This window comes from Mytilus galloprovincialis, chromosome 12 (assembly GCF_965363235.1).
Source record: "Mytilus galloprovincialis chromosome 12, xbMytGall1.hap1.1, whole genome shotgun sequence".
Taxonomy (NCBI): domain Eukaryota; kingdom Metazoa; phylum Mollusca; class Bivalvia; order Mytilida; family Mytilidae; genus Mytilus; species Mytilus galloprovincialis.
In genome coordinates, this window is record NC_134849.1 from 46137733 (window position 1) to 46158724 (window position 20992).

At 31.3% G+C, this 20992-nt stretch overlaps 1 protein-coding gene across 3 annotated transcripts in view; it reads right to left on the minus strand.

The window, feature by feature from the left end:
- The window catches only part of LOC143053961 (uncharacterized), a 33713-nt gene extending 13220 nt beyond the window's left edge, over window positions 1-20493 (minus strand). Inside the window, exons 1-5 of one of the 3 annotated variants that reach the window (XM_076226789.1) lie at window positions 20415-20493; window positions 18877-18944; window positions 17421-17531; window positions 16296-16427; window positions 15197-15724 (exon numbers count right to left, since the gene is read on the minus strand). In XM_076226789.1, coding sequence (XP_076082904.1) covers window positions 15540-15724; window positions 16296-16427; window positions 17421-17531; window positions 18877-18922 — 474 coding nt within the window. In that variant the 5' untranslated portion in view covers window positions 18923-18944; window positions 20415-20493 and the 3' untranslated portion in view covers window positions 15197-15539. Of the gene's footprint in view, window positions 1-15196; window positions 15725-16295; window positions 16428-17420; window positions 17532-18876; window positions 18945-20414 lie in introns of those variants that run through there. The other 2 variants (XM_076226790.1, XM_076226788.1) reach the window with 2 other exon arrangements.
- Window positions 20494-20992: the final 499 nt, after the last annotated feature.

Consider the following 20992-nt stretch of genomic DNA (forward strand, 5'->3'; position numbering starts at 1 on the left):
CTTATTGCGGACCTGTTTTTGTATTGTTATGAGTTACAATTTATGACTAAAATTAGCAAAGACCCATCAAAACAACATTTGATACAAAAATTTAACAATACTTTTAGATATTTGGATGATATATTGGCTCTAAATAATGACGACTTCAGTATGTATACTAAAGAAATTTATCCTGTAGAACTTACTTTAAATAAAGCTAATGATAACAATGGCCACTGCCCTTTCCTCGATCTTGATATCTATATCATAAACGGGAAGCTTAATACAACAATTTATGATAAAAGAGATGATTTTTCATTTCCTATTGTTAATTATCCATTTTTAGATGGTGACGTTCCCTTGTCACCATCTTATGGTGTTTATATATCTCAACTTGTACGATTCGCTCGTGTATGTAACAATGTATTAGATTTTAGCGAGAGAAATTTATGTATTACTGAAAAATTATTACACCAGGGTTTTCGATATCACAAACTGGTCAAAACATTTACTAAATTTTATCACCGGTATAAGGAAATAATTCGTAAATATAACTCAACATGCAGACATCTTATACGTTCAGGTATTTCACATCCAAAATTTTATGGAAATATTCTTTATAAAGCACAAAAATGTCAGTATTCTCCTCAGAAACTAACAAAACCTTTAAATAGACTTATTAAAAGGGGATATAGTTACGATACTGTTGTCAGGTCATTAAAGATTGCATATTTTGGCTTTAACATTGATTCACTGATAGGGTCTTTGCATCGGAACTAAACACATTTATTTCTAAAAATACAGTTGTTGGCATGACACGGGTTATGTTCTTCTCATATATTTTATGATAGTATGATACTAAACCCCTAACGGAAGGGATTGTACCTGATATTCATATGATGAAGACATAATCTTTCAATCAGTTTAATTGAGGTCTGGAGCTGGCATGTCAGTTAACTGCTAGTAGTCTGTTGTTATTTATGTATTATTGTCATTTTATTTATTTTCTTTTGTTACATCTTTTGACATCGGACTCGGACTTCTCTTGAACTGAATTTTAATGTGCGTATTGTTATTCTTTTACTTTTCTACATTGGCTAGAGGTATAGGGGGAGGGTTGAGATCTCATAAACATGTTTAACCCCGCCGCAATTTTGCGCCTGTCCCAAGTCAGGAGCCTCTGGCCTTTGTTAGTCTTGTATGATTTTAAATTTTAGTTTCTTGTGTATAATTCGGAGTTTAGTATGACGTCCATTATCACTGTACTATTATGCATATTTTAGGGGCCAGCTGAAGGACACCTACGGGTGCGGGAATTCTCGCTACATTGAAGACCCATTGGTTGCCTTCGGCTGTTGTTTGCTCTATGGTCGGGTGGTTGTCGCTTTGACATATTCACCATTTCCTTTCTCAATTTTATTCATTACAGTACGTTATTCTGATTGGCTAACTGTACATCACAGGTTATTCCTTAAGCAATTGCATCACTCAATAAAACTTATCATTCATGATAACACGTGGTCCCACAATAAAATGCACAGGTGAATTAAATAAAAAAATTATAAAATTCGTGTTTTCATGATCATAGCTAAAAAATGTAATTATAATTATTGAATGCTTCTTTTTGTTACTTCATAGGGTTGTAAAAGCGTTGACCGCGCTTCATACAAAATGTACGTCGGTCAACGCTTTTTCAACCCAATGAAGTTACAAAAAGAAGCATTCAATTCTTAAATAAAGAACCGTTCATCATTTTTGAAAAAGACTATAAATTAAAATGAATTTATTTATCTCCCCTTCATGATAGATTGATTGGGAAATAAACGAGAGTTATCTAATATTAATCAGAGAGGGACTAGCAAGCAATTTTCAATTGTAGCTTATTTAACGTTAAAACAATTTTCCACTATAATAAACGATTGTTACTTTATACAAATATAAGGACTTTGTTAGCTAATTCTACAAATTTTATTAGATTTGATGAATATTTATTACAATAGATTAATATGCTATGTTATGGGTATTTTTGGTTTACAAATAAAACAATGAAAGGAAAATGGTTATCTTAGCACTTAGTTCGTAATCTATAATGATTTAAAAAACAGTTTTGTCAATATTCTTGTTAACTACAGGTCTGGAGTGATTTGTTATTTAATTAAATGATATTTATCTATAAGTATCATGAACTAAAGGGACTGATATTGGCCTGTGATATTTGTCTATGAGTTGATGTTTGTATCATGTTTAGTGACCTACAAAGTTGTTGTTTAAATTTTATTTGATTTTAAATTTCGTGTTTTAGATCTTTATTACCCACTTAATGACAATATATCCATGAGAACAGACAGCACAATGTTATTGTTTAAAAAATCTTTAGTAAAACTTTATTTGAATTAATAATCAAATATGATATTTCTGATGTTTGTTTTATTTATTATAGTTCAATATATATAAGTCAAATATGAGACCTACAAACATGGCTATCATATTGGTAAATGTTTATTATATCAAAATTCAATTTATATAAATAAGATGTCACCTCGCTATTGTGTTCAAGGACAAATAGTTACACCAATACTGAAAGAATATCCGCGGGAACAGATAACGTAATGCAATTGTTTATAAAAATCTTTCATAAACATTTTTTTTTAATTATTCATCAAATATAATATTTCTGATGTTTGTCGAAATCATGTGAGTTCATTTAATATTGGTCAAATAGCAGACCTACAACATTGATTTAAAATTATAAATGTGTATTAAATTGCAATTTAAAATTTTACAAGTAAGTATTGTCATGCTGTTGTGTTCAAGGACAAATAACTACACCATTAATGAAGAATTAAACGGAAACAGACAGCACACTACAGTTGTTTATATAAAAAAAAAAAATTTGTTTAAACTATTCATCAAATATAATATTTCTGATGTTTTTTTCAATTCGTGCAAGTTCAATGATTGTAGTGTTTAAGGACACGAAATGTAACTCTGCAAATATCTTTTGTTAATCTTATACTCGAGGATCGTAGTTGTCATAACAGCCGGAAAACATTGATTAAAAGAAATTATCATTCATTATGTTATGCGTGTCTTCAAGTCTTAATAAATTTGTAATAAGTTGCACTTTGTGTTATTTGTTGTTTTTTTATCTGGATTTGTACGTCTCTCTTTTCGACTCATTATTTATCGTGTTGTTGCTTGTTGTATTGTCCAATGTCTTATTACTATCTGTTAAATGGAGGGTGGTTCCTTTGATACGTTTTGTGAATTATTTATGCCAACATACATGGAAACGACGAAACAGGCAACCTGCTTATAAGAATGAATCAATCATCTGATTTTACACAGAAAAGTCTACATTACTATCAAGGTATGTTTTGTGAATATCTTGGTGAGGTTTACTTTTACTGTCAGTACAAAAGTGTACTCCTTAATCACTACGGTTTATTGTTTTGACTTTCACTCAACTTTTGCAGAGTGGTATGAAAGGAGTAATTTTATTCAATAATAACTTCAGGCTTGTAGACCAATTATGTTAGTATTCATTTAACTCTAAAGCGTGGTTATGAAGCCCAGTTTAGTCACTTTAAGCGGAAACTTGTTAAATATAGAATCAACCCGTTATTAATTCCATGTGTCAAGAGCGCTTTTCTTGATTGACCCTCATCAGAAAAGCTTAGGGCGAATATCTTAAGGTCGATGATGTAAAATGTAATCTGCCTATTTTCTTAACTGCAACGCAATTATGCCCACATTTCATGTTTAAGTAAACATTTTCTACTTACACATACCCAATTACTTTCATCATTATATTGAAAAAGTTCGATAGCTTTGATCGGGATCACGTTATGACAAATACAGCTTTTTAACACAAATGTATAGTTGTAAAAATAAGTTGTAAAGCTATTGATATATATATCACATATTTAGTCTGTGTTTTCACATTTCGATCATATTTTTTTATTTATTTGTTTGTTTATATTGAAGTTTATGCTTGTCGATGTACATTGCAATAGGTTTTTTTAAGGGGTCTATTTGATGTCATTTTGTTTAGACATATTAGTTTGAATATCCCTTTTTTATCTATTGTTTCGCTTAATTTATCTACTGGAGCCACTGGTTTTCTTCCTTCTACCAACACAAAAATTTAAAAAAAAAACCCTCATCAAACAATAAACGTTTAGAGTGTGGTGCGAATTAAGGAAATCAACATTGAAACAACAATAATAAATTATCAAATTAATAATTCGACCTCATTGAATCTGTATTTATGTGACCTTTAATTTAATCCCTTAACTATAGATAGATTACTCATGGGATGGCGTGTTTACTTACTAAAAAGAAAACTTTACTAGTATTAGGGGATTTTAAACAACGTTCACCATTGCGTCTTGCATGCCCAGACTGAATTTGATTTATGCAAATCTGAAAGGTATAAAAGAGGGACGAAATATACCAAAGGGACAGTCAAACTCATAAATCTAACATAAACTGACAACGCCATGGCTAAAAATGAAAAAGACAAACAGACAAACAATAGTACACATGACACAACATAGAAAACTAAAGAATAAACAACACGAACCCCACCAAAAACTGGGGGTGATCTCAGGTGCTCCGGAAGGGTAAGCAGATCCTGCTCCACATGTGGCACCCGTCGTGTTGCTTATGTGATAACAAATCCGGTAAAAAGTCTAGTTCGGTAGGTCAAATTCATGAAAGGGAAGGGGATTGTAGTTACGACGTAAGGAACATATCCGATATCATTTGTAACGGTTATTTCATAACGGTCAACCAACTCGTGATGACGTCCGTAAAATTTACGAAGGGATGATTTCAACTTCACCATTTGGAACTCTTGGTTTAATAACTTCCTTGTGAGCAGCAACCCTCTATCAAGAAAATCATGATAGGAAATGCAAGCACGGGAATATCGTATCAATTGGGAGATATATACCCCGTATACAGGTGCTGCTGGAATGTTGCTACTTAGAAATGGAAAGTTTACAATTGGAAAGCTGAAATCATCTCTTTTGTCGTAAAGTTTTGTTTTCAACCGACCCTCGTTGTCAATTTCTAGATGTAAGTCAAGAAATGAGGCAGACTTAACTGTAACTGTATGAAAGAACATCATCTATATAGCGGAAAGTAGAGTTAAAGGATACTGCTTACTTCTTATCTTTCTTCCTAAGAAGGTCCTGCATGAAGTCAGCCTCATAATAACAAAGAAACAAGTCGGCAAGTAGAGGGGCACAGTTTGTTCTCATTGGAATGCAAACGTTTAAAAAATGGTTTCATCCATTTAAATAAATATCTTTTATAAATGAAAAAAAAAATTACTAAGATTTATAAAATTTTATCAATTTTGTAATTAATTGAAATGCAATCAAATAACAATATGTAAAATAGTGAATCATCAGCAGGGTTAGTTTGAATTGGCTCTTAGTAAAAAGGCTTTCACGCATAAAAACAGCACTAACACTGCATTGAATCTCTAGCTGTTATATAGAATCAAAATTGTCATACTTGCAACAGTCGAATATCATTTTTAATGGTGATTGCAAATTTATGCTAAACAAAGGAAATTGTACCATACCTCTGTTCAAAATTCGTGAATCGATTTAGAGGAAACAAATCCGAATAACAAACTAAAACATATGTTCATAAAAGGAAATAAAAGGAAAAACATAAAAAATGAAGTGCCACACCAACAAACGCCAACATACACAGAAACGAACTATTTCATAACAACTGCAACATTCATGACTCGGTACAGGATATTTTAAGACAAAATGGTGGGTTAAACCTTGTTTTATGGATAGCCAAACCTCCCGCTTATACGAAAATGTAAAAAATCTCCTAAAAAAGTGTACGAACTACTTAATGTTCATAGCTCCTTATTAATATGTTTTCTTATAACTGTTATATTTCCATTTACCATTATTTGTCTCTTACCAATTGTAACATCAAATTACTGAAAAAAAGATTTATTCAAAGCCTGATCATTTTGACAATTTTCATTTTTCTCTATTTTTACCGGCTTTGTTATTATCAATAAAACTTCCAATTAAGATTGTAATAATCCTCTCGTTGGTAATTGTTAGAATCAACTATGGAACAGTCAAAGATAAAAATGAAGATATTTTTTATTCCTATTTAGCTATTCCTTTTTTTTAAATTTTAATTAGCTTATGGAAATACATATAAAATTTGAAGAACAAAAAAAAAAAAAAAACAGTGATGAATATTTGACACTTTTGCATTTAAATGATTCATATATTTATTTATAATTTTCAAGGCCATCTAGAGCTAAATTTTTAATTCAGCCTAGGTAACTGAGTGGGCCAGAGCACTGGAGACAGTGCACGCGGTGTCGTCTTGATACCCAAATAGCATGAGTTCGAATACAGTCAAAAGGGAAAAACAAAAGTTTGCTCCCACAAGTTTGCAGATTAAACATTGTTGTGCTAATAATGAGAATGAATATAAAATATGTGTTTTCCGCAGAGTACCACCTTCAATGGTATTCCAATAGATGAATAGGTCGTAGAGTTGTCACTTGTTGAGACGTACTTAAAGTTATTTCTGTGACTGCATCTTACGATTTTTGACCCCTGAAATTTCATTCTACTGACGAGGAAAGATAAAACTAGGCCACCGAAAGCTAAGATTTCAGTGCAGTCTAGGTGGCTGAGTGGTCAAGATGCGGTGTTTCATATATACTTAAAGCAAGTGTTTGAATCCCGACGAGGGAAGAACAAAATCAAAATTTGCAGATTTAACATTGTCGTGCTGAGTAGTTATGATTACCAAGTTATATATATTTATGAAAAAATCACAATAAAAAAGTTAAGACAGCAAAATTTTTAACCTGTTTAACTTTTAAATCAATAAAAAAAAATCATTAGAAAAATAAATGTTATAAAAAAAGTGTTCGTTAATTTTCATCAAAAGTTTGAGAGGTGAATTGAATTAATGCATGGATTTAAATTTGACTATGTTATTTAAAAAAAAAATGACCGATGATTTTTCGCTATTAGATATCAAAGATGAAAAATCGATCATCCTTTTTTAACTGAACGCAATGAATTTTAATCACAATATCATCATTACATTACTCAATTTAAAGAGCAATGAACGAGGTTTCTATATCTACATTGTAAATAGTATTTGTAGACTTTTCAGTTCATACGGGAATGATGAAGTATGTGAGCGAATCCGTTGTGTTCAGATCTAGCATATTCAACTTAGATTTAATGGAACAAATATTTAAGTTTATCAAATATCAATAGTCAACACAATATTGAAAAGAAGTTTAATTATTATTAAAAATTACAAATTTGTTACTCATTTCTTGGTCAAATCAATAGCTCTAAGTGACATAACCTTCTCTCGTTAGTTATAAATCTGACACAGACATGAGCAAGACTAAACCGTTTCATATGCAAAGATATTTCACCTTTGGTTTGTGTGTATACAAAAGATGTTTAATACGATTTATACTTATAAATACCGAAGGTACCTGGCTTTAAATTGTGTATGTCAGACGAGCGCTTCGTCTACAAAACAAATCAATCAATGACACACGAATCCTTGCAAACTTTAGACCATCATTTACTTACGCTGCAGGACAAATAAAACATTCAAAGAACAACACACCGAGCTGACATAACAAATATGCGTCTGATCTCATTTGCCCTGTTTAATAGAATATGTTTTAACTACTCAAATGAAAACACTATACCAAATGCGGCTATAAAGAGCCTATTATTACAACTTCATTGGACATGAAACACCGCAAATGCAAGAAATTACAGGACCGAAGTCAACATGAGGGGTTTCATGACTCTATGCCAAAAAGTAAAATCACAAAAATACTGAACTCCGAGGAAAAGTCAATTAATATGAAGTTCCTAATCAAATGGCAAAATCAAATGACAAAACACACCAAACGAATGGACAAAAACAAATGCATATTCCTGACTTGGTACAGGCATTTTCAAAAGTTCACTTATATAACAGTGGCATCAAATTACGTTATATTTACAACGATATGTGAACAAAACAGACATGATAAATAAAAGTCAAGATTTGGATTAACTTTTTTGTAAATCTTCCTAGTCAGGAAAAATGTACTGTGGATTCATTTATATCCGTAGGTACCAAATTTCGTGGATTGAGGAAATCTTACATTTTCGTGGATATTTAATTTCGCGGTTTTGCCAATGTATACAAGCCAATCAAAAATTTCTCATTCGTTGAACATTTAAATTCGTGGCTATTCTGTACTTACGAAATCCGACGAAATTAATAAATCCACAGTAGTAGTTATGCTACATTGATTGAGTTAGCCTTGCAGTTTTTATTAGCTTCATCTTTCTGAATTTGCCTCGGAGGTCGGTAATTTTTTTATAATTGATTCTATTGTTAATTATTCTTGCTGTTGCTTTTAATACCTTTCTAGAAAAGGTTTCGATATTAGGAATCATTTGATAAACTTCCTCGAGATAGATAGATCTTTATAAAATGTTCTCCTGCCGAAATTGATTGATCATAATGTTTTTTCTTTAAAAAATTAGATACTTGATGAAATCTACCTCTGTATCATATTTTAATTCATTCCAGATATGCGAATTAATATTTATGGATTAAAACACTTTATAATAAGTATCTGATAGCCCATTTTTCTTGATACTGGTACTGTGGTTTCATAGGAGAAGATTTAAAAAAAAATGGTTACAACTGTGGACCTTCACGATCGACTAACGACGGACGACAAGTAATGGCAGCTATTCACATGTTCCATAGTTCAAAATTACTAGGAGAATATGTTCAGTAAAATTATATCAATAAAATCTCAAAAATTGTCAACAAGAAAAGTCGCATACACATTTGGAAAACAGTGTCAAATTCAGTTCATGCAATAAGAATGTAACAAAAAGTAAAATCACAAAAATACTGAACTCAGAGGAAAATCTAATCGGAAGGTCCATAATCACAGAGAGGCGAAAGATACCAGAGGGACATTCAAACTCATAAGTCGATAATAAAGTGACAACTACATGTCAATACAAGAAAAAGACAAACAATAACACACAAAACCCAACACAGAAAACCGAAGACTAAAGACAAACCAGAACCCCCACCAAAACTTGTGATGATCAAAGGTGCTCTGAAGGTAGTTGCTTTCGTGTATTGAAAACTGCCGCTCAGATGAGGAAGTTCATTTAGCTGTTCAATGATATCAAATAAAAACAAATCTCGATAATCTTTGATAAGGAGACAAAACTTGTACATTTATTCGGATTTTTCATACAAATCTATATTAGACATTATGCAAACATGTGATTGTTATCTTCACTGATCATGAATATTTATAAGTTTAAATTTAAGTACAGTTATTTTAGGACTGTCGTTTGTCATCAACAAAAAAAAAATAATAAAAAAACATTTTTTTTATAAAATCAAATTGAGTATTTTAACTTTCAGCTCGATTTTAGTTATAGCTTTTGTCTAATACGATAGTTTTCTTTGGTGTTGTTATGTAGTTATACAACTTAAACACTCGAGTATGGATTTCTATTATTTGACAGTTTCATTTAGCTGGCATTCTTTTAAAGATGAAACTAAAAGATGTAAGAAAAACACAGATTAAAGAACTATGAATTATTAGATGACAAAAAGGACATAATTTTAGTATGATACAAAATGCACTTCATTGAAACATGCACATTTGTTGAGAGCCAAGGCTCCGTGTTGAAGACCGAACTTTGACCTAAAATGGTTTACTTTTACAAATGGTTATTTGGATGGAGAGTTGTCTCATCTACAGACAAAGCCCCTATTTTAATACAATTGATTAATTTGATCACCTCTATAAGCATTGAATTCTAAAACAATGTAATGTTTACTATTAGTCTAGTCAAAATAGTATTTGACATAAAAAAATAATTGCAACAGAATTTGTTTTGGTATTTATCGATTCAAAATGGCTTTCTTTGTAACATACCAAAAGTCTACCATGAGTGGGAACATGGATTTATTTGGGTGAAAAATAGCAAAATTTGTCAAAAATAGCGAAAACTGGAAAAAGCTTGTTTAACTTTCATTTTTGATGATAATTGTTCCAAAGCAAAAGTTTAAGAACAGTTTATACAGTGTTTATGAAATGAAATAACATTTTAAATTTTTTTTTTATAAACATGAAATTTTAAGCGAAAACATCCAATTTTTGTTGGAATTTGAGATTCACATAGTGTGAATTAATTTCCAAAACAGACAGTAAAATATAAATAATGGTCATAGAAGTTCATTTTTTTTTCTTAAAAAAAGACAAAAACCTTTATTCTAATCATTCTTAAACTTTACAGCAATTCCTTAATGCGTAAATAATGATTTTGGGTAAAATTTAGTAAAATCAATCAAAAATCGTTAAAAACTGGAAAAACACCAATTTGGGGTTTTAACTGTTTTTGAATCACTCCAAAATAGAAAAATGAAAATCTTAATATAATTATAATCAGATCTAACAAAATTCATTGTAAAACAATAGTAAAATAACTGATTTTAGGTGAAAAGCTAAATTTATCAAAAAATCGTCAAAAACTGGAAAAAACTACAGTTTATATTTTTCAGAAACCATTTTTTTCATTAAACACATCATTTGGTGTCACAGTTTGTTTACAGTTGCATCTCATATTTAAATGTTAAGGAGCTTATCAGGTGCAGTTGGAAGTTCCATTAAGGTAGATGGGGTGTCTAAATTATAATCCATAGACTTTTTTAATAATTTACCAAAATGTAGTTTATATTATGCTTTTTAAAAAAGTAATAAAAAAATGGGTCACCGAACTTATTTTAATGCTACACGGTGTTCAAAATTGACAGATTTTGTATAGATTATGCATGGAAAACCCAATTTTCTGCAATAAAGCGTAAACTACACCATAGAATTTTGAGATAACATATGAGAAGATAGTTTTAATAGTAATCTTTCAGTTAAGAAAAGAAAAAATGGGGTCACCGGACCCGTTTTCTTGCTACATAATAAAATAGAGAAATTTCTAACACATTCTATTGTAAAAGTACCTTAATCTGAATTGTCTGCCTTTGCATTTGAGTTGCCTCCCCTTATGTGGCAAAGTTGGAAAAAATTCTATCAAACAAAAGTTTTCTGTTTTTTGTAAAATACAACCATACATATGATAAAACATGTAATTTTCTTTATAGAAGTGGAAGTTCTTACACATGAATGACCTTCTACTATAAAAATTTGCACATTTTATTAAAGATCTAGACCTTGTTTTCTGGTATTTCCAAATCCAAGATGGAGGAAGACACCCTATCTACCTTAAATTGGACAAAGTTTTCCATGTTTGATTTCCCAACCATAGTCTGCATGGTCTGTATAGATCTATGTCAACTTCTTCTGATAATACACTCGAAGACTATGCAATGGAACGCCAACACTGTCTTGTTATGACCATTTTCATTATATGATGTGCATTTACCTTTATATAATGTGCAATTGTCATTATATGATGTGCAAACACCTTAATATGATGTGCAAATATCCTTATATGATGTGCAAACATCCTTATATGATGTGCAAACATACTTATATGATGTGCAAACATACTTATATGATGTGCATATATACTTATATGATGTGCTATGGAACGCCAACACTGTCTTGTTAAGACCATTTTCATAATATGATGTGCATTGACCTTTATATGATGTCCAATTGTCATTATATGATGTGCAAACACCTTTATATGATGTGCAAATATCCTTTAAATATATGATGTGCAAACATCCTTATATGATGTGCAAACATCCTTATATGATGTGCAATCATCCTTATATGATGTGCAAACATCATTATATGATGTGCAAACATACTTATATGATGTGCATATATACTTATATGATGTGCTTATATACTTATATGATGTGCATATGAACTTATATGATGTGCGAATGTACTTATATGATGTGCAAACATTCTTATATGATGTGCAAAGATTCTTATATGATGTGCAAACATTCTTATATGATGTGCAAACATTCTTATATGATGTGCAAATGTACTTATATTATGTGAAAAGATCCTTATATGATGTGCAATTATACTTATATCATGTGCAAATATACTTATATGATGTGTAAATATCATTGTATGATGTGCAGTTACCATTATATTATATGCAAATATCTTTATATGATGTGGTTGTGTCATTATATTATGTGCTTGTAATCTTATATTATGTAGTTTGGTTTACTTCATTATATGATGTCGAAACGTCATTATATGATGTGCTTTCATCGTACTTATGGTTAATGAACATGATTACGATTAGAATGATTACTGTCTACGTCATAACTGATTCCGATCTGCTTCTGTTAACTATAAATCCGGCTCAAATATGAATGTGTCTATCGCTAGCGAGAGTGCAATTAATAGGAAAAATTAGATAATGCAATTTAACACAATCAACGTTTCAAACATTTCGGAGGGATATTAAGATCAATTAATACAGGAGCTAATTGGAGAAATTTACGGCTGTGGCGAAAATATGATAAAACAAATTTAGAGGCTCTTTATAGGTTGCTATTTGGGTTAAGCAAATGCTACGTGTTGCAGGTCGTACTTTGACCTATGAGTGTTTACTCTTACAAATTATTACTTGGGTGGAGAGTTTTCTCATTGGCTCTCATACCAAATCTTCTTATTTCTATTCATTGCAAAATACATCATTGAACTCACAGTCAGTTTTTAAAATATTTCACAACAATAGCTATAAAATTATCTACTCATGCATAATATGGCGAGATTGTTTGTTTTATAAAATGTTATTGAATAATATAAATGGTAAGATGTATAATGTAGTGTTACTCCTCCAAAACCATACAAAGTCGGAAATATTTGTGATATGACGTATACATGTAGTGTTTTGTACTTCCTTAGTTTGTCTTTGAAACATTTTTTTTTTCCACAGAAAAAGCCAAAATATCCAAATTCGGAGACTGCATGCTTAATCCACGTTCTGCTCGCAAAATGCAACTAGATCAGGTTTGGTAATGTTCACATATTTGTATATACAGATTGTTTTTTTTTCAACTTATTTAAATGGAGATTTTTTTAATTGCTAATAAAATTCTGCAACTTGAGTATGTCAACAGATTTAGAGTGGCGTAAACGGTTTGGGTTGATTCTTGTTGAAGTGTTTTGGATTTTATTTTTCATCCGATTAAATGGTATTTTTTTCATTGTGAACTCATTTGATCCTTTTCGGTAATGTCAAAGAATTTTATGTTGTTCATACGGTTATTTAGTTAAAAATTATCACATTATTGATATTCATGTAAACACCGAAATGTTTACTCCTGGGCTGGTGATACCCTCGGGGACGAAACGTCCACCAGCAGTGCTTTGACCCAGTTGTGTAAATAGTTATCAAAGGTACCAGGATTATAACTTAATACGCCAGACGCGCGTTTTGTCTACACAAGACTCATCAGTGACGCTCCTATCAAAATATTTATAAAGCCAAACAAGTACGAAGTTGAAGAGCATTGAGAATCCAAAATTCTAAAAAGTTGTGCCAAATACGGCTAAGGTAACCTATGCCTTGGATAAGAAAATCCTTAGTTTTTCGAAAAATTTAAAGTTTTGTAAAACAGGAAATTTATATAAAAAAAGACCACATTATTGATATTTAATAAACTGAAATGTTAACTACTGGGCTACACATTTAAATTGCTATACACATATGCATATTAATGGTTTGAGATACAGAAGAAAGTTAATATAAAAAAGAAGATGTGGGATGATAGCCAATGAGACAACTGTCCACAAGAAACCAAAATGACACATACATTAACATTTATAGGTCACCGTATGGCCTTCAACAATGAGCAAAGCCCATGCCGCATAGTCAGCTATAAAAGGCCCCGATATGACAATGTAAAACAATTCAAACGAGAAAACTAACGGCCTTATTTAAATAAAAAATGAACGAAAAACAAATGTGTAACACATAAACAAACGACAACCACTGAATTACAGGCTCCTGACTTGGGACAGACACAGAAATAAATAATATGGTGGGGTTAAACATGTTAGTGGGATTCCAACCCTCCCCTAACCTGGGACAGTGGTATAACAGTACAACATAAGAACGAACTATAAAAATCAGTTGAAAAAGGCTTAACTCATCAGAAGGACAAAAATACAAGTGGACGTGGCCGAGTACTTGTACATCCCGACAACAAAAAGACACTAGGAACAGATCTGAGAGTAGTTGCAGTTATCTGAGAGCTAGTTGAAAGCCACTAACAACTAATAAAAAAAAATCATGCATTTAAGACTAAACTATCGAACCATTTTTGTCGAGCCTTCGAAATTAGTCGAAAAAGCGAGACATAGCAATCAATCATTCTGTCGGCGTCGTCGGCGGTGGCGTCCACAAATATTCACTCTGTGGTTAAAGTTTTTGAAATTCTAATAACTTTCTTTTCTTAAACTATCCTGGATTTTTACGAAACTTGGGCAGAAGCTTGTTTATGATCATATGATAGTACATTGTATAAAGAAGTAGATTTTGTAAAATTAAAATTCCATTTTTTCCGTATCTAACTTATAAATGGACTTAGTTTTTCTGCCAGAAAACTTTACATTCACTCTGTACCAAACTTGGACAGAAGCTTTTTATGATCATAAGACAGTATCTAGAAGTAATTCTTTACTCTAAACGATTGAGAGTTATGTTTGTACTTCCTGTAACACCACTGTCACATTTAAGGGAATGTTTGGCGCTCGCAACCATGTGAACCTCAACAACTTTTGTATTTTTCTGTCCCAAGTCCGCAGCATGTAATTCAGTCGTTGTTGGTATGATATATATATATATTTTTTTTTTATGCCTAAATCTGGCCATTGTTTTTTTTTTCGTTTGCATTGTTTTTACCCTTGTTACTTTTGGGTCCTTGATATGTTGCTATGTGATATTGGATGAAATCATTATTGAAGGTTGTACAGTGACCTTTGCTAACTTCTAAAGTCATTTGGTTATTTGGTCTTAGGAGGAGACCAATCTCATTTGCATCTATCGCACGTATGATTATTTTTTTATATTGTATACATCTTACATAAGTTGCGGAGTTTTCAGTTCTAGTTAACGACGTTTTAATTAATCATATCTAAAACATACAATTCATTTGCAAGAAAGATTTTATTAAGAAAAGACAGAAGTTAGAATGAAAAATGATTTTGTTAATTGCAATAACATCAAAATACGTATGTAACACTCTAAACAATATATATATATAAATTTACATTCAATAAAATGTTTGTTTCTAAATCAAAGATACAAATTGGAAAGGGTATATCTTACATTTTATATTTCATATTTCATTGAAGAGTGTAAAATACGAAAATATATTATCAATAAATATTGTCTGCAGTTTTTAGTAGATATTATCAAAGAAGGTTTATACAGCACTAAAGAATATTAAAAGTCCAATTTTTTAGCAAAGTCGTCCGTTCTTTTTCATGTTTATTTGCCATCTTTTCCTCTGCTAAGCAGCCTTAGCTTTTCCATTTTGTTAGCTACTTTCTGTGCTTCACTTTCCTTTTTGTGCATGTTTGTTCCTGCAGCTTCTACTTTACCTCTTTTGTTCATACCCCTGGATACTACTTTTTCAGCACTAGAACTGGTTAAACCGCGCTTGGTGGAAAAATCTAGGTTTTAAAAACAATACAATATTAGGTCAATGAATGATGGCATCACGATTGGGAAAAGGCGTGGGTGTGGATTACTTCATCAATTTACTGATCAAGCATTAAGGTCTATTTTGTATCGCAAGTGTGCTGTTCTTTTCACCAATCATTTAGGTTATATTTTGTATCGCCAGGGTTCGTTTCTTTCGCCATTTTCTGACATTTATTTCATGTTGCTTTTAATTAATTAATTACTTATGTTCATAATCAATGTGTTTTGAATATTTTCCGTGTCATTCATGTGTTGATTCCAGTGAATAAGAAAAAAAATGGTTAACATCAAAATATAATACACATATTAAATTTATTTTCCATCTATTAATGAACGAATATTTGTGTGACATTGATTTTCAGATTAACAAAAACATATTTCTAATCATCTCTAGAAAATAAAGACAACAGCTTTTTTCTTCCTTAGTCAGATAGCTGTATATACTTGTTAAGTATAAAGAATTAAGATTGTAAAACGTATTTCCCGAATCGTTAATATTTCATGTAAGAACATTTGCCATTAAAAACTATGTTTACTTACAGCTATTCCAAGAAATATTGGAGCACCCACGTTCGTCCGAGCCATCGCCACAGTCATCTTCACCATCGCACACTCCCCACCATATAATACAGTAGAGACCATTAGCACATTTGAAACGATTAATGTCACAACCTGTAAAATATTTCGTTTCTAAGTTTGTACAATTGAATACGTTTTTCATTAAAAGTATTATAAGTTTAAGCTACGATTGTCTTCAGCTATAATTTTATCAAATGATTTAAATAATATGTTCCTGATTGAAGATTTCTTGGTACAAAAATGTATTTTAATACATGCCGTTACCAATCTAACATCTAATGTATGAAATAAACATTTTTTTACTGTGACCTTTTATCTACAACATTTTCTATTGTGAAAGTTATGTTATAAAACAAATAAGATATTTTCTATCTACGATTGTCTAACAAAACAATTCCATTGACCTGAATACCTGAACCTTAATAGGGAATTTCAATTTCATAAAAGCTGACCATTCCTTTTCGTGTTTTATTCCTGACTTGACACAATATATAAATGGTTTTTGATACATCCTTAGCTTTACAGATTTATTTTTTTTTGGGTGGAGGAGGGGTTGTTTTTGTTTAGGGGCGTTGCGGGCACACAAAGGGCATACATAATTTGTTGATTTATCGATAAAGATATCGCACAACAGTTTCCTCATGATATAATTACCCTTCAACAATATTCGGTATTTCCGTTTTTAATACATGTACTATGTCTGACTACGGCTACAATCAGAAATTTACGGACTAATACAGCTTGCCCCGAACGATGCCGGATCGATTCCGTAGCTAGTCCGGCGTCACATTCGTGAATTTGTGACATAGTTATTCAGGTAGCATGTGTGTCTTTCGACATTTTGATTGTAATATATCAGTACACAATAGCTCCAGTTTTCAATCATGTCAGCAAAATTGGATGGAGATATGCTACTAACTAACGGAATTTTTTATTTAAATGAACAAAACTATTAAATTTAAAGTGCAATATATTAAGTAATTAAGTCTACTGGCCATCTTCTCATATTTTATTTCACAATGCTATCATTTAGTTTACGTTATATTCAAATAATGAATCAAATAAAAAAGAGTGTATTGTTTTTACCGGGGCATCCCAAGTCGTCTTCTCCAAAACTACAATCAGCCCAGGAATCACATCGGTAACTCCCTGGTTTACAAGTTCCATCCCAGCATGTATACTCATCACTAGAACAGCCTAAAAAGGTTAAAAACATTTTAGGAAAAGAAAATTGCTCGGTTTTATATTTAGAACAAGGCAACAGTAGTATACCGATGTTCAAAACTCATAAATCGAGAGAAAAAAAAAATCCGGGTCACACACTAAAACCGAGTGAAATCCGCGTTAAATATAAGAGAATGACGACACAACATTAAAATGTAACACAAACAGAAACGAATTAAGCATTAGACAAAATCCGATGAGAATAACAAATATAACATCAAAACTAAATAGTATTTTAACATGAATTTGGGATAGAAAAATACCGTGACATGTCTTATAATAATGTGTATTCACACTCAAACATAAGAGGAAACAAACGACACAAACGACACAAAAAAACACAACGTTAAAATGTAACACACACAGAAAAGAACTATAATATAAAATGACCATATTCCTGACTTGGTACATGACATTTTTTAAAGAAAAAAATGGTGGATTGAATCTGGTTTTGTGGCATGTTAAACCTCGAGCTCCCAACGAATAAACCGATTTAATGATATCGTAGGGAGAATGATAAATTCTTAAAGTTTAATTAATTATGCAATGTTTTTAGATGAATTGTTCGACAAGTTTTATAAATATTTTGATTTGAGCGTCACTGATGAGTCTTTTGTAGACGAAACGCGCGTCTGGCGTATATATACAAAATTTTAGCCCTGATATCTATGATGAGTTTATTTACAACCACTAGGTCGATGCCACTGCTGGTGGAGATTTATTTCCCCGAGGGTATCACCAGCCCAGTAGTCAGCACTTTTTGTTCTGACATGAATTATCATTGATATGGTTATATTTTCAAATTAACTGTTTACAAAATTTTGAATTTTTGAAATACTAAGGCTTTTCTACCTAAGGCATAGATTACCTTAGCTGGATTTGGCAAAAATTTTAGGAATTTTGGACCTCATTGCTTTTCAACTTCGTACTTTATTTGGCCTTTTTAACTTTTTTTGGATTCGAGCGTCACTGATGAGTCTTTTGTAGACGAAACGCGCGTCTGGCGTATATACAAAATTTAGTCCTGATATCTATGATGAGTTTATTTACCAAACGATATAGGAAAAAAATCTCAGTGTTCTTGATTTCGACAAATAAAGTCTCTTCAGTGATAATTTACAATTAACAAAATTTTGGTTTCTTGCTTCAAATCTCAAACAGTGTTAAATCTACCTTTATCGAATTTTAACACTAATTGCTACTTGTACGCTTCAAATTAACATAACCTCACGTCATGATAAAGTGCAACTTGTTTTACTAAATAGACAATTTTGTGACCAGAAATATTTAAAGAGGCTTTGTCAACTAAGATACTTACAAAAAGCTGTTCCAACAAACAGTCCAAGTAACAGTATCATTTGCATGGTTGTTTATGTGATAAGGGCACTAAAATATATTATTTTAATTAGTTATAACAAATACATACCTTTAATGTAACAATCAATTTAGAAAAACAAAACCTTCCTCACAGAACATGACACACACACATATACACTTTAAAGATAATTTGCTTATCTTATACTAATATTCACTGCATCAAATGTCATTTTCTGCGGTGAATTTTAGTTTAAGGGATGCAAATTATCTTTAAAGTGTATGCGTGTGTGTGTGTGTCATGTTTTGTAAGTAAGTGTTTTTTTCTAAATTCAAATTTAAGTAATTACGTTTTTACAGTTTATTAATTCAACTTAATTCACTACACTGAAATACACTACCTACAAACTATGGATCGATCTAATCAAAAGTTGTGAAATGACAAGAATTAAAACAAGCGATAACAGTGTTTTATACAACAGATCATTGGAGAAGGGAAGAATGATTCTAATTGATGATCCTCCCAAAAGGCTGTCAATGTCTTTTTATACAACATGTTATTCTAATCTGGTAGACACCTTTTCTAAATATTTGTTCCTTTTGGTAAAGAATGTCATTATAGTTGCTATTGTTTTTTTCAAAATTGACGTGTTAATCATATAACTTTATCTATAATTTTATCAAATGTTCGGAAAAACATCTTCACTTAAGTAATGTTAAAACCTCAAACCGTGGTGTAGTGGTAAGTGCATCAGACTACTAACACGAAGGTTCCTGTTTCGATTCCCAGTCCGTGATGAAAATTGCAGAAACTGAATTTTCGACTCTCCCTTGACACCATTTGCGAGTATGGTCCTGAGGAAACGATGATAGTCCGTTGGAAGGGCACGATAAATGGCTGACCCGTCTAAAGAAAGAGCCATATATCTTGCACGTTAAAGACACCCTTGTAACATTTCGAAAAAGAGCAGGCTAATGCCGCTACAAGACAGCACTCGCACCCGCAAAGTGAAAAGGATTAAAAGTTGCAAAACTTGTTTCTCATTCCACTATAAATAAATATGTTTAAGCTTACGTCCAAGTACCTTTTATAATAATGTGAAATTTTGAAAAAAAATATCAGACGTTTGTAAAAAGGCTTTGTCTAGTGTAACCAATGTCTAGTGATATTGTCTAGCCTGTGAAAACCCTGCATCGATAAAACGTTGTCAACCATGATTGTACTAAAATTACTGTTGCGCTAAACCGCTTATGTAACATTATTTATTTTGGCAGTTTGTATTTTACACATATACATGATATAGCAGAGTTAATGTTAAAAAAACATATCCTTGAAAACTACTAAAAGGAGTAAAAGGAAAACATGATATGACTCTTAGATTTTCATTAAGCACGGAATACTAACATACATATATATTATTTTAATTTATTGAATTAAGAATGACACAAAAAAATGTCCGAGAAGATTGATACAATTAAATACTGATTACTAAATTGAAAATAAAATGAATATCTTAACAAATATCTTAATATAATACTTACATGTGATGTCTTTGGTTTTATCAAGGCCAACCTGCTGCTTCAGCATCCCAACCGTTTCTTATAAAGGTATCGAAGTCGTGTCAGGTACATGTAAAGCTTGAATTTGATTGGACAAATTATTAAGTCGCAGTTAATAACAAAAATAATGCTGAATCCACATTTTGTCTTTGTCTTTAAATTTATCCTTTGAAAACTGTTTACAATTTAATTTTTTTCTATGTTCAGACTAATCCTAAATACTAAACTTGATATGTGTGACGCGTTTGCATGGTCAATTGTCATGCTATTTTAAGATGAAAGACTCGGTGGGAAGCAAATAAATAAAAGATGACTTGAATAACATTAACTGTACCAATATTTACTGCGCATTTTGACATGAAATAGCTATTCAGAGATGTTTGAAGCCAAAATATATGAAAATTCAAAACTAATTTCACAAATGCAAGATCTGAAAAAACCAGACCAAACAAAAAGTGAAACTAAAATCAAAAACGAAAAGAGGCAATCTGATCGTTTAATGAGCGAGATATATATTGTTTACTTCAATTTTGTAACTGCATATTTTTATAGCACAATAT